General features: G+C 31.2%; 1 protein-coding gene across 1 annotated transcript in view; it reads right to left on the bottom strand.

Moving 5' to 3' along the window:
- Positions 1 to 14,132, bottom strand: part of LOC129971230 (uncharacterized) — a 398,163-nt gene that overhangs the window by 185,923 nt on the left and 198,108 nt on the right. Inside the window, exon 8 of the mRNA XM_056084816.1 lies at positions 3,600 to 3,724. Coding sequence (XP_055940791.1) covers positions 3,600 to 3,724 — 125 coding nt within the window. The remainder of the gene's footprint in view (positions 1 to 3,599; positions 3,725 to 14,132) is intronic.

Below are 14,132 nucleotides of genomic sequence, written 5' to 3'. Positions count from 1 at the left end.
GTAGAACTGGAAATGACCAGATTGAAAGAGAACTTTTCATTTACAAAGAAAAACAGTTTATATTGTCAAGCAATTCATTTGTTATCTACCAAAATTGTGTTAGCAGGAAAAGAATGCAAATTTTCATGTAGCTCCCGCCCCATCTTTATTGCCATTCTAATAACTAGAATCAGATTCGTATCATAGCTGTCAATCATAAACACGTCGTTTTAAAGGCAGGAAAACCAGGTGTCTCCATGATGCTTCCTATCATACTCCCAAATAAAAATATTATTTCCCTGTTTTAATTTAAAAATTGTGGAGGTTGAGAATGCAAAGTTCTTCATAATGCGTGTGAGCATTTTTGTGCTTTTTTGAAACAGAAGAAAACAAAGTATTGTTTTTGAAGATTTTTTTCCGGCCAGTTGGAGCCAAAACACAGAAAGTTACAATTTTAATAACAAGATGTTATGCCAAATCTAATTTATTTAACTCTCTCATTTATCAAAGTCACTGTGTTTTTGAATGAACACGTTTACTTCCATGCAAATGAAGAACGACAGAAAATCAATCTTTTGATAGATTTAATTCAACATCTGATATGTGCTACATTTTCGATACCACAACTGTGATGAAAATTTTATCCATCCAGGTTTTTAATTTTTGTAATCGTCATGTTTACTTGAATTCAGACGGACAGACAGTCATAACTTTCGTGAATCGATTTCGGTCAAAATTTGACGGAAATCTACAAATTTGGCTTAAAGACTATATATCAAATTTAATCTTAGTAGTTCAAATCATTTTTATGCTCACAGACAGAGTGAAAAACACATATAAGTTCAAATCATTTGACGATGATAATATTTTCTCCTTAGATATTCCGTAAAAAGTTGTTTAGCTCATATTTCAGGAATAGTGAAGAAGAAATGTAAAAATGCGTGCTGAATAAAAAGCCGAGAGAAACAAAAAAAATATATATATATATAATATGATTAGAATGAGCAAAACGCTTCGAGATTTTAAATACATTCGTTTCGGTGACCGTGGCAATGGCAATGGCAATGGCAAATATATTCGCTCAAAGACATCTATCAACCTGAAAGTCATCTTTTATTTTTAGCAAAGTAATCTTTTTCCTATACTGGTAAGTTTATAATTTATCTTACACTGTTTTGCACTTTATCATTAAATTATATTTACACTTCAAATGAATTTAGTTTCTACTTTTATATTTTTATATTATATGTATTACTATTTCTACTTTAGTTTCTCTACTATATTACTTTAATACACAGCATAAACATCAAGAAGTGGCATTATTTTCCTTAACTTTTTTTACTATATATTTATTTTACTCTCTATATGCACACTGTTGGGGCGTATTTTATTTTCTTATAATCTGTTTCTGGTTTTTAGGATATTTTATGCTTACCATAAGATTCTATTAATTTTTATTCATTAAAGAGTCACATTTTATTGGTGTTCGTACAAATATAGACGAAAATATTATCTTATACAAATAATGTTTGAAAAATATAGTCTTTCATAAAAACATGATTCATTTCTAGGATATTTTATTCACATATCAAGGATTTATAGAAATCTACAGCAGTTGTAATCATCACGCTGCAACGAAACTATAACTTAACCACGTAACAAAAATTAACATTCGTTTGTATGGAAAAAAAAGACTGCGTGATCTGAAATCCAATATTATTAGCTAACAATTCATAAGAATTTTATAGTTTTCAACCGACTTGAATTCAAAAGAATTAAAAAATAATGTTTCTAGTTGTAACTCATACTAGACAAAGTTATTGGTAAAAGATTTTTAAAAAATTTCCAAAATGTTCAGTCAAGCAAAACATCATTTATATTAAAATGAAAGGGAAGCGATAAGTGAACGCTCCATTGTTAAACGATGTGACCAAGATAACCAACATCGCGAAGTAGCAGCAACATTGACAAATTGATGCGACTGAAGCAAAAGGTTCCTAGAATTTTGATAAGACTTGCAATCTGATGGGCGGAGTAGCTCATGCAATCTTTTAAGGCTAACTTCCTGGGTTATAGTACAACATGATGCATCGCATATTTCTATGCGTAATGACATCAAAATTAATGCCTCCAGTAAAGCATTGTATGAAACTGAAACGCATCATTATCATAGCAGAAAATATACCAGAGAAAGAATGGTCGCAACCTTGACTTTCAGCAGTCTTTTGTGAAAGAGTAGCCTCTCTCTCTCTCTCTCTCTATGTAGTCAATGATTTGGCTAAAATCATAAGACGAAGAATTAGATCTCCATTTTGCTACCATTTAGAGGCGGATCTGTTAATTCCTTCAACAATACCTCTGAATACGTGAAATGAATTTTTTCAAAGCTCTGAAAGTCACGGCAGTTCAACAACATCAACTGTTTAAAATGAAGTGAAATGTAAGGGCTTCAAATAGATGCAGAGTTCCACATTCATCAGAAAATACTGAAAGAGCATATTTTGAAATTGCTTTAAAAAGGCTGGGTATTTTTTAATGTAAGTTAATGGCTCTGAAACTTAGTGGAATGAACAAACATTCAATTTAATTATAAAAAAAAAATAGGGGCTTCACCCGTGCTCTCTTTCGCTCGCCACCCCCGATGTTGTCCTGGAATCATACATGTCCTCAGGTTAGTGGACTATCCTGAGAGATTCCCTCCCACCAGATAACAAAAGTAAATAGAAACAAACTGCTTTAAAAATGCCAAGTACAAGAAAATTTAATTCCAAATAAAATATAAATATTTTAATATTAGTTAAAATTCGGAAGAAATCGCATCATAATTTTAACTTTTTCGGCAAAATCAAAAATTCAAACATGAAATTTAAAAAAAAATAAACAAATTAAGAAAAAATTTTCTTAAAACCATTAACCTTCCTCCGATATCGCTATATGCCTCATTACTATTTTTAAAAAACTATGCAGATTTAACACGTGTATTTCTTAAGAACTCATTATCGCTAGCCGGTAGACGAAAAATTGCCGTTACTCGAAAAAGTCCGAGATGTTATTTATTTGTTCTGCCACAAACGATATGTCTAAGAGTAGAATTAACAAATAATACTGTTTGCTTTTAATTTGAAGTTAATGAAATCTTTACTTTTCTTTTTTTACCACCAGACCATCTCCAAATACAATATAAATACTTACAACGACGTAATAAAAATTTTCATTACATATTTCGAGCAATGCTTGCATAAAATTTTTTATATAATAGATATATAAGGATAAACAATAATTGCTTTATAAACGTACACATTTAAAACCTGTTTTCTAGAAAGATAATTACAAAATTGCGATGCTTAATCTACGAATAAAAATTTCAGAAAATGTTTCTTGTTTTTTTTATCGATTACTTTATAAACATACAGATATATTAGATGTATTTCATTTCAGATCAATCTTAGAAGCGGAATATCTCCATAAGAAATCGCAATTATATGATGAACTGAATTTTACAAAGTTTTAAAACAAATGCTAAGAAATGCAAGAAGTATGATTATCATTCAAAGAATCTATTCAAAACATTACAATCGCCCTGGAACTATTCAGAAATAATTTTAAAAATATACTCCAACCTTTTCTCGACTTAAAACATCCGTCATTTCCTCAGTTGTGCAATCATCGTTGAGTTTCAACTTCCTTAATTTGCCTTCGACTTCTTGTAACCATTTTCGAATGCGTTTCATTTGAGCGTTAAGACCTAAAAATGAGAATCAAATTTAATAAAATAAATTGCCATCACTACACAAAAAGAATTCAATTGAATCGGATTATATCACAATTTAGAGTGAAAAAAACTGAAATTACTTACAAAGCTTCTCTGCTATAAAACTAGAATTAATGCATTATAATATAATGAAATATGAAGTTATACTTCCTGTATCATTAATTGGATTCCTTCCGTAAAATATTAGATCATTTCTCATGAAAGTTTCAACTAAGGCCCATTTTATTTTATCTGTAAGATGGCATTAAATATTAAGTAGTAATATTAATTTTTAGGTTATAAAAATAGCATATAAAATTCAGAATTTTTAAATGGGAACACAAAAATTAGTCAAAATAAATATGTTTCATCACTGCCTCTGAAGAACACGACTATTGTAGATAATAATTTGTCATTCGTGCAAGTAGGCCGATCTGATCTCATTGCAGTTGAGATTCCTCAGCAGAAGCATTTCTAAGTTCTTTAGTTGCTTTTCCTTCTGTTTTTGTTTCTCAAAGATAATGTTAAAAAAGAAATAAGTTCGTAGTAAATGAATGCACTGTGAGAAACGAAAGAAGGTTCATCTCAATAGACATTCCGGAAAGAGCAATTTTAATGTTTAACAATAATGTGAATGCAAAGTTGAAATGGCTATTTAATAAAGTAAAAGTATATTATTAGACAATGAGAGCAGTTTTATTATATCCGTAAAAACTATACTTTCATTACATAATTATATATACATATTTTGAGCAGTTTCGAGGCCCAAGAGAGACATTTTGAATTTTTAAATTTCACTTTTATTCTATCCCGAGAGGCATAATTTATGTACAACAAAGAAGCGACGAGGTGCGTCAATCTACAGCACGATGCGAGCTAAAGGGAAGACTGAAAATTTCCCCCAGTTATTTTATACTCTGAAATTCCAATAGGGATTTCTTTACACGTGTCGATTTAGATGAGGGAATTAGATATCTTTTAAAAGAATTTGTTTCGCTTGACAGATTTTTATCCCGTCACTTGGAGCGTGAGAACCGCTGATTTAAGAATTTTTACAGAGCCCGTGTAACCCGTGTTAATTAAATTTAAAAAAAAAAGGGAATTGGATCAGGAAATAAGAGAACATTTTAGAATTAAGTTAATGTGGGTTAAACTGAGATCAAAATTATGAAAAAAAATTAAGTTTAAAAATATCGTTATATATATATATATATATATATATATATATATATATATATATATATATATATATATATATATATATATATATATATATATATATACTGCCTACCAATAAATAATTGGATACTTGTGATAAAAGAGATAAACACAATTTGTTAATATTCAATAGTTGGCAAAGCCTCCATCTGAGACAATTACACCCTTAACACTACGGGAAATGCTTTCCACCAGTTTTTGGGTGATGGACAGTGATATTTTCTTCCACTGGATTCGGAGAAGACATTTAAAATCTTTCATCGATTTTGCTGCATCTCTTAATTCGGAAATTCAATTCGTCTCAGAGGTTTTCTATAAGAATTAAGTCTGGACTCTGAGTTGACCAATCCAGTCAGTTCACCCCATTTCCAAAACACCAATCCATGGTAGACCTCGCATCATGACAAGTGGCGTTGTCATTTGGAAATAGCAATGATCCAACTCGTACAATTGTCACAGCGTAGGAAGCACATTGTTGTCTAGAATAGTGAAGTAAGAGTCGGCATTGAGTTTACCATGAATTGGTATCAAGAGTCCCAATCCATGTCACGAGAAACATCCTCAGAGTATAATTCCACTTTCATCAAACTTTACTGTAGGCACATTGTATTCTGTCAAAAGTCGTTCTCCATCGTACACTAAACCCAGACTCTGACATCCGACTGGTAGAGATTGAATTTTGATTCATCACTCCAGAGAATTTTTTCCACTCATAAACGTTCAAATTTTGAAGTACCTTGTACCACCTCGACCGAGCAGCGTCATTGTATTTTGTAATCCGTCTTATGTGCGGCAGCACGACCATGAAAACCAAGCAAATATGCTTCTTTGCGGTTGGTATTTCTAGCAGATGGTATTTTTTGCGGATGGTAAACAGCGGTCCCATCTGGAACATGTAAGCTATCGGTTTGGTGGGATTTAAAAAAAAATTTTTGGATAGCACTCACCGATCATTATCTCTTAGTTTCGTGGGTCTGCAGGTCGAAGCACATTCCAACAATCCCCACTCACCTTCCACTTCTTAATCACAAAAAACACTGTCTATTTTGGAATGTTTTACTCACTATATATGTGACTTAAGGAACAGCCATTTTTATGATATCCGGCAACTATGCCTTTCTCGAAGTCAGACAGCTCTGAATTTCATAGCATCTTGCATGAGACTAATGCCAATGCTGTTTCCTACAAGATATTTAAGTATAGAAGGCGTAATGTAGATCAGGACCACAAACATTCTCATTTGCATGGGTGTCCAAAGACTTATTGATACTTATTGGTAGATAGCACACACGCACATATTATATAAACTATTTAATTTTGAGCACCAGGTGTTTCAAAAAATTATTATGATATTTCAAAAATGAATTCAACTTTGCCAAAATTTTAATTTACCAAAATTTTGATTGAAATACCAGCAAAACAGATAAAAATATATGTTATAGTAGAAAATGGTCAATTTGACGAATTTTCTTACATAAATGCATATCAAATCCATCTTTTGAATCAAAATTTTCTTTCGAGATTCTTTCAGTTAAAAGTACAATTTTACATTTCTTCCGTTGTTTCCAATTTAACTTCAAATCGTTAAAAGTATGATTTGTATATAGAATTTTTTTTTTAATATATAGCCCATTTTTTTTCTAGGAAAGTTTCCATTTTGCCTCAGTGTAGTTTGCTTTAAAAAACGCTAAACTGTAAAATTTTCATGCGAAGTAAAGTTCACTACTAAAAATGAATGTAATAACTTTGATTGCATAAGATTATTGCTCTGTGAAAGCGCAGTTTCTTAGTGAGTATGGAAGCTAATGAGTTGCAATCACTATCAAAAGCAGAAACAGCTAGCAGTGAAAATATCCTTCAGAGAAGGCTGGATTATGTGAAAGTGAGTTCAGCTCACTCCTGAATCCTCATCATTGGATGGCTAAAGATTTTTCCACAGGTGAAAACGCACACAATGCCACAACGAACACTGGTGAATCTGAGAAGATTAGACCAGATCATTAATTGTTAGCTAATCTCTTTATCCTTTCAGTCCATAAATATAAATAAAGCTTTTTAAATACGTTCGACAATGAGGTCAGCTTTACTGTATTCACTAACTATAATCGCAACTTATCCATAATTACATAGATTGGTGGAAAGGCATACCGAATTGCAAATTGTCGGACATGCCAGAGCTCTATAAATACTGTAATGTCTTGATCTAGACTGATCAAATAACGAAGCAGAATTTCCAGACAATTCTTTATTTTACAGCCCTATATATACAAAAGAACAACTTGTTCTAATCTTGGTTAAATAAATAGTTATTTACACCTGTAGTAGGAGACACAACAGTCGAAGGTTTATCTTGAAACTGAGTTCTCCATCAATACGGAGAAACAACACCACAGGGAACTAACAGGTTGTTGTCAACACGACCACTCCAGGGGTAGTTCTCGGACTTCGAATTCGTGGGCGTAGTCCAACAGTCTCCTGGAATTCGTTTCTTCTCCTCTCTCTAAAAAAAATCTCCGCACTTTATTTCGGCGACAATCTCCGCCTCTTAATTTACATTGGTCATTTGAGCTCTCTTTCGGCTAATCGGAATTCAGCAATATGCTTCCTCAACGGTGCCAGTGGGTCGTGGGAAAGTCCTTTTAGTGATGCACCTTTCATAACTAACTATTCTGGAACACGGAGTTATCATAGTCCGTTCACAATGAGAAACATTTAGCATCCAGATGTTTGGACACCCCTTTCTCTTTGAAAGTACTCTCAATATCTCTTGGACGTGGAATTCCCACATGTGGTCTTTCACTGTAGTCGCTAATGAACAGATGCGAGACCACCCAGGTGAAAAGATCCACCATCTGGCTATCTCGAGGAGTTTAGTAAGTAACAGCGACGACACAGCTGACTGTAAATGTCTTAGAAGTACTGGGAAACGGGGAATGTTACAATACTCACTTCCTGTATACCCATATTATTAAAAACATTCCTAGAATCTTTTTTCACATTATCTGACTTCTTAATAAAGTCATATATTTTATAAATCTTCGATATTAATTGCGCTATACAGAATGAAAAAAATGAAAAAAAAAAAAGACCAAGAAAGAAAATAGAGAATATTAAATAAATTTTATATCTTATTTAATTGCAGCAAGCATTAAATCCTGTATACTGAATGGCATGAATGCGTACATTTTTAAAACTAACATAATATTAATGTAAAATGTAGGCCTATAAAAAATTAATTTATATTATTGTAAATAGTTACATTAATGTAAAAAAGTAAAAATATGAGCGCTTTGAATGCTTTTATTTGTGTTATATGTTCACCATATGCAGGAAGACGCATGGTGTGCATAATTCACTTAGAACATTTTGGAAAAATTAATTAATTTTCATTTTTATGAAGAATTAATTTTTAACAAGGCCAAATAATTGAGAAACTATTGCATTTAGATTTCATGTGTATTTATCAGAATATATTAAAACTTTCATTTCTTTTGTGTACTTCCATTCGAAATATTCAAAAAGATTTTCATGGGTTTGTAACTTTTATAAACCTGGTGTTATATATTCTGTATCCCCCTATAATGTTTTATAACATATAAATAATACTTATAATGTATTTCCGCAATAATGTTTTACTAAATAGATGGCACTCTAAAAATAGCGTAAAATCTTTTAAAAATTCAGAGCTAAAATTCTAAACAATTTCATACTTTAAGCATTAAAACAGTTTTAAAATAATAGCGCAATTAATTTATTTGTAGGTATAATTCAGAATGCAAAATTATACTGATGCAAATATTGTGCTTAAAATAATGAACTTTTTTTAAAAATAACAGTTTGGAAATTTAATATGCCATTATTGCAAACTAATTAAGAATTATTTATGAATTTCACTCGGAAAATAAATTCTTATTGATATGGTGATAAGAAGGAATATCTAAAGAGCAACAACCATTGATGCTGTTTATTTGATGATAAAATGTAATATATTTTTTTCTTTTTATTCTTTTATAATACATTTCAATTCAGTGAAATACACTTTTATAATACATTTCAATTCAGTGAAATATTTCAGACTTATATACAACAAACGCGCATACATTATGTAAGTTCAGTAAAAAGTATTAAAATATGCTCTATGTTAACTGCATTACGACAAAAATATCCATTATGCATGGGTTATATAATTTTTAAGAATGTAACAAGCACGCAATCCCTCAAATAATATACAAGCAAACTTCAAATAAAAAAAGATATATCCATCTCTTCAAAAGACGATTTCTGAGACTAATCCTTTGACAAAGATGAAGTAAGGTAGTTAATTACTGGAAGCAAACAAAAAATAAACCTTGTCACGAGAAAATGTTTACCTCGTGAACTAATTCCGCTTGACATAAAATATTTTCAATAGAAATTCGATTCTTTGTTGAGTTTTTTTGCCCACAGAGTTTTCAAGAATAAGTAATTTTATCGTCCCCAAAACACAGAGGTTTCGATATTTCACATTACAAGAGGCTATTGTAATATCTCCTCCATTTCAAGAATTGAAACATTAGATGTTTGCTTCGTATTTGCATCAAAGTCTTGCAACTTGTACTAAAAAGACTACCTAGTTTGCTACATTTATATAGAAATCGCATCAAATCACTGAGTTCATTCCTTATTACCGAAAATTGCTCATCTTTGAGTTATTTCAAGCGGGTGTGTGCAGGTACTAGAGAGCAAAACATTATTTTAAGCATTCCTTGTCTACAATTTTAATAGTCACCAATTCGTGACTGAAACCATTTCAATAACTCAGTTCTAAAACGAAAGTAAAACATCTTTTTGTAATAAGATTTAATAATAATTTTATTTTCTATTATAATAAGATTTAATAATAATTTTATTTTCTATTATAATAAGATTTAATAATAATTTTATTTTCTATTATAATAAGATTTACAAGTTGTAATAAGATTTTATCTTATTGTAATAAGATTTAATAATAATTTTACTTTCAATACTGAAAGTAAAACATCAACTTAAAAGCTATCCAAAGAAATACTATTTAAGTTTCGTTTTCCAAGATTTCTTGTTCAGATTTTCGTATTTCGGTTACTTTATAGTCTGTAACAAAATTTCTATGAAATAGGATAGTTACTTTTAAGATAATCTTTTAAAAAACCTAATTAAAATATCCTTACTTATCATATTGGAATATCTTTACTACCATGATCAAATATAAATATTTATTCAAATAAAGAATATAACTATTAACATGACTGAACACTGATTCCATGTATTTGATCTGTTAAAATTCAAGCATCGAAGATGAATACGTAGCACTTGTTCTAATTAATGAATGTTTTCTATTTGAAAGTGATATTTTTATGGAATTAAAATTAGAAAATAAAAAAGCATAATCAATCGCAAATATTTTTTCATTAAGAAGACTTCGCTAAGTTTTCCAATACTTAAAATATCAGCCAAATAAAAAAAAATCAGTCTTTCAGAGATAAACTTCCAGATGCGTATATAGTTACCAATTTATAGAACGATTTTGTTGTCAACTGATAACATTAATAAAGTAATTAGATCACACTTGATGGATTTTTTATTCATTAGTTAAGAAAGACAGCTGTTAAATTATTTCGGTTTCTCTTTTTCATATTGCCATTGTGTAAGCTCCGTTTTAAGTGTAAACACGTCCAGTGTTATCCACTTCAGGAAAACAGAGAAGTCCGAAATCTAAATACACTCTCCATGTTGTTTTATTATTAATTAATGTTCCATTGAGATCACTGTACTGGAAGCTTCCTTCAAGCGTCTTTTAATAGATCTAAACAATTGGGCATTATGCGCACAACGTAAATAATAACAGCGATTTAAATGACTCGTGATTGAACAATTCTTTGATTATTAAAAGCAAGCGGCTTCGTTTCTGACCAGAAGAAATATCAAGAATTAATCCTCCTCTTTGATGCATTTTAGTTTCTGAACACGTTTTGTTTTTAATAGAATTACGCAGTCGGCTTGTATTAATTACCGATAATGCTGGCTTCATTACTGTATTATATCTGTTAACTGAATCAAGACCGCGGGGAAAACATTCTCATTGAAGTGATAGACTTTTCAAATCTTAACATTCATCTTCAATTGGTAACCCAGTTTATTCACCACAGATTAGCCAAGATTAGAAATGGAAGAGCTTCAAGGTATTTTTGTTATTTTTGTATGCATGTAATTACTGTATCTTTTACATGCCCTCCGCCATAAACAGGTAAAAGAACAAAATGCTGTTTTAAAATTTATCAGATGCAGCTGAAACTTGAGCATAATATCTTTATTAATTTTTTATTGCATTATTGTGAACAATTGTAATTATCCGAATAAATTAATATTGATAGCTTAACAGATGAATGAAATTCTTTGTCAATTTCAGAGCCAAAGACAAGTAAATTAAAGAAATCATGCTAAAGTTATGAGTTATGGTGAATATTATCAGCTATAGAGATTTCCCACTATACTTTTTTCGCTAAAAATATGGGTAAATGAGACTTTACTATGCATTAAAAAAGATTCCTAAAGTGATACATGAATTCGAAACTTCAAGTAAATAGAATTTTGCTTTCTTATACGGTTACTATGTTAGAAAAAATCAGCTTTAGACTTAAGTCTAGCCTCCACCCGATATGGCATGGGAATGTCATGCGGGATCAAAAAGATATTTAGAAATCATCAAAAATAACTACAAAACAATTTTTTATAGTACATATTCAGAAATATTTAGGGCTAAGCTTTGATATACAGTCATTTGGCGCCTTGCGAGGTAGGCAATTTTTCGGTGGCGCTTTGTTTGGGGTTACGTGGTCGCCATTTTTTTATGTTACTGTATGCTACTGTATTTCGATCTTTCCTGTTCATTTCCCTTGATTTTTTTCCTGCTGCACATATTTCTTCTGCTTACTTTCGTTATTTTTGATTAAATTTTTTGCATGCATTTCATGTTACTGTATTTATTGACTTTTTTTTCTATATTTTCGTTAATTTGCTGCAGCGTTCCTCGGAACCTTCAGACTGGAAACGCTATTGCTGCCTTTCACGCCACATTCAGCCATTTCGCTAAAATTTGGTGATAGATTATTTTTTAGCGAAAACGACTGTATATAAAAGCTATTCCTAAAGCTGAACAATATGGACAAACTATAGACATTGTTCCTATTGAAACAGAGGAATCTGTAATTTTCACACAATTTCCAACATCTATAATTTCTGTAATCCACACATGAATCGAATTTCAGGGCTGTGTATTCCTTTTCGGAATAAATATTTTGGAATTTTCCAAATATCAGGAACATTTGTTCTTTCACTTTTTCTCCTGTGTGTCGAATTTAAATGTTAATGTCTTTCACTGTCAGCAGACAGACGAGATTCATTCTGTCTCTGTAATTCAATTGCAGTGCGATTTAAAGAGAGACTGTTATTTCGCTCAGCAGAAGACTCTCCTTTGAAGAAAGTGTGGACATTCTTTCTCTGATATTCGCTAACCTAATGTTTCTTTCCTTTACACTTTCACTATCGTGCAATAAACGAAGCGTTTTGGCATTTCATGTGCTCCGGCCAAGGTTGAATTTCCTTCTTTTGTGGATAATGAGATTTGAATCGCTGTTTAAAATCAGACGTAAACAAAGAAATGTATCGCATATGAATACCACAGCTCTTACTATTTGCACATGCGAAGTTTGAGATTTTCGCTCAAGCGCGGATAAGTGCAAAGCAGACACTGCTGCTTTACGAATGCCCGAATCGTAGTAGGAAAATAATTAAAATCGCAATTATAAAACTCTTTTTTTTATTTTGATATGACTTCAATATACTAAAACCTTCCGCAATAAATGTCCTACAAAATGGCACAAATATCACCAAAATTAGTTAAGTATTTCTCAAATTTTCAGGGTTTCAACATACAGACGCTTTCAGGAGACTTCATTTTATACTATATATGTTGTTGTTGCTACTTATGGCACTTTACAAGCCAGCTGACGAGCTGCCAGCGATTTAAGCCAAGTATATAGTACCTTCTGAGGACAAAAGTCTGACTTCTGACTCATATAAGGATGACACACACATTCGCTTGCACAACCACTTTTCATAAGGGGGCTCTATCACACATTTCACAGATAAGACACAGAGTAAAGAAGAACCATGCCCAAACCAGGAATCTGGACACCCAGATTACGGGGAAGACGCTCTAGCTCTAGACCAGGTCGCTGGCATATTATATATATGTAATGATATTTTAAACTCTTAATTTAGACCATAGTAAAATATTCTCTTATTTCGTGATCCAATTCCACTTTCGGTTTAATTAATTCCTCTGTAAAAACTAATGCGCCATCAGAACTACGTTTCAAGAGAAAGTGATAACCTTCGGCGCCCTTGAAAAGATGTCAAAGGTCACCACGTGTATTGAATTGGTATGTGGCCAAAAATCCTATCTTATATAAGACTAGTGATCATTTGTTCGTTCCTTTTTCCTTTTTTGCCTTCTTTCTTACTTCTGCTTTTGTGCGCGCTGCGCCTTCCTGTAGTCCTGATTGCTTCCCGAGAGAGAATAAAGCGAAATTAAAAATACAGCGTCTCGTCTATGTCTTCGAACCTGCATTCTGCTTCAACCAAAATAACCTTACATATTATTTAGCCGACAGGATTAGAATAATATCACATTATATATATATTATATTATGCTTGTTAAAATTTATCTGTCCAAATTTTTCAATCAACTTTATAAAATAATGATGAAGATTTTTTATTTTAGAATTATTTTATACAATTCAGAATTATTAGAATTAAAATAATTTAGAATTATTTTATACAATAAATTTTCACAGAAAAAATTTCTGTATTTTTTTACCAATCGAGTCATTAACATAGTCATTTTAAATTGAATTTTAAAACGTGGTATGTTCATAAAATTTTTAATTGAAATATTATCATCTGATTAACATTACAATATTTTCAGAAAAGAAATTGATTAAATAGTAATAATTATTAGATTACGAAGGTTATGTATGGAATTTTTTAACACATTGACTGCTGTGCTTATCCATATTCGGGTGTTCACCATTCAGCACAAAAAATATATTTGGTACTCCTATCAATTTAGTTTCTTTCAATCAATATCAGCCAATATTGTGTGAAC

The sequence above is a fragment of the Argiope bruennichi genome, chromosome 6 (genome assembly GCF_947563725.1).
Source record: "Argiope bruennichi chromosome 6, qqArgBrue1.1, whole genome shotgun sequence".
Taxonomy (NCBI): Eukaryota; Metazoa; Arthropoda; class Arachnida; order Araneae; family Araneidae; genus Argiope; species Argiope bruennichi.
The sequence above is the reverse complement of the archived record's forward strand: the minus strand, read 5'-3'. Positions and strand labels throughout refer to the sequence as shown.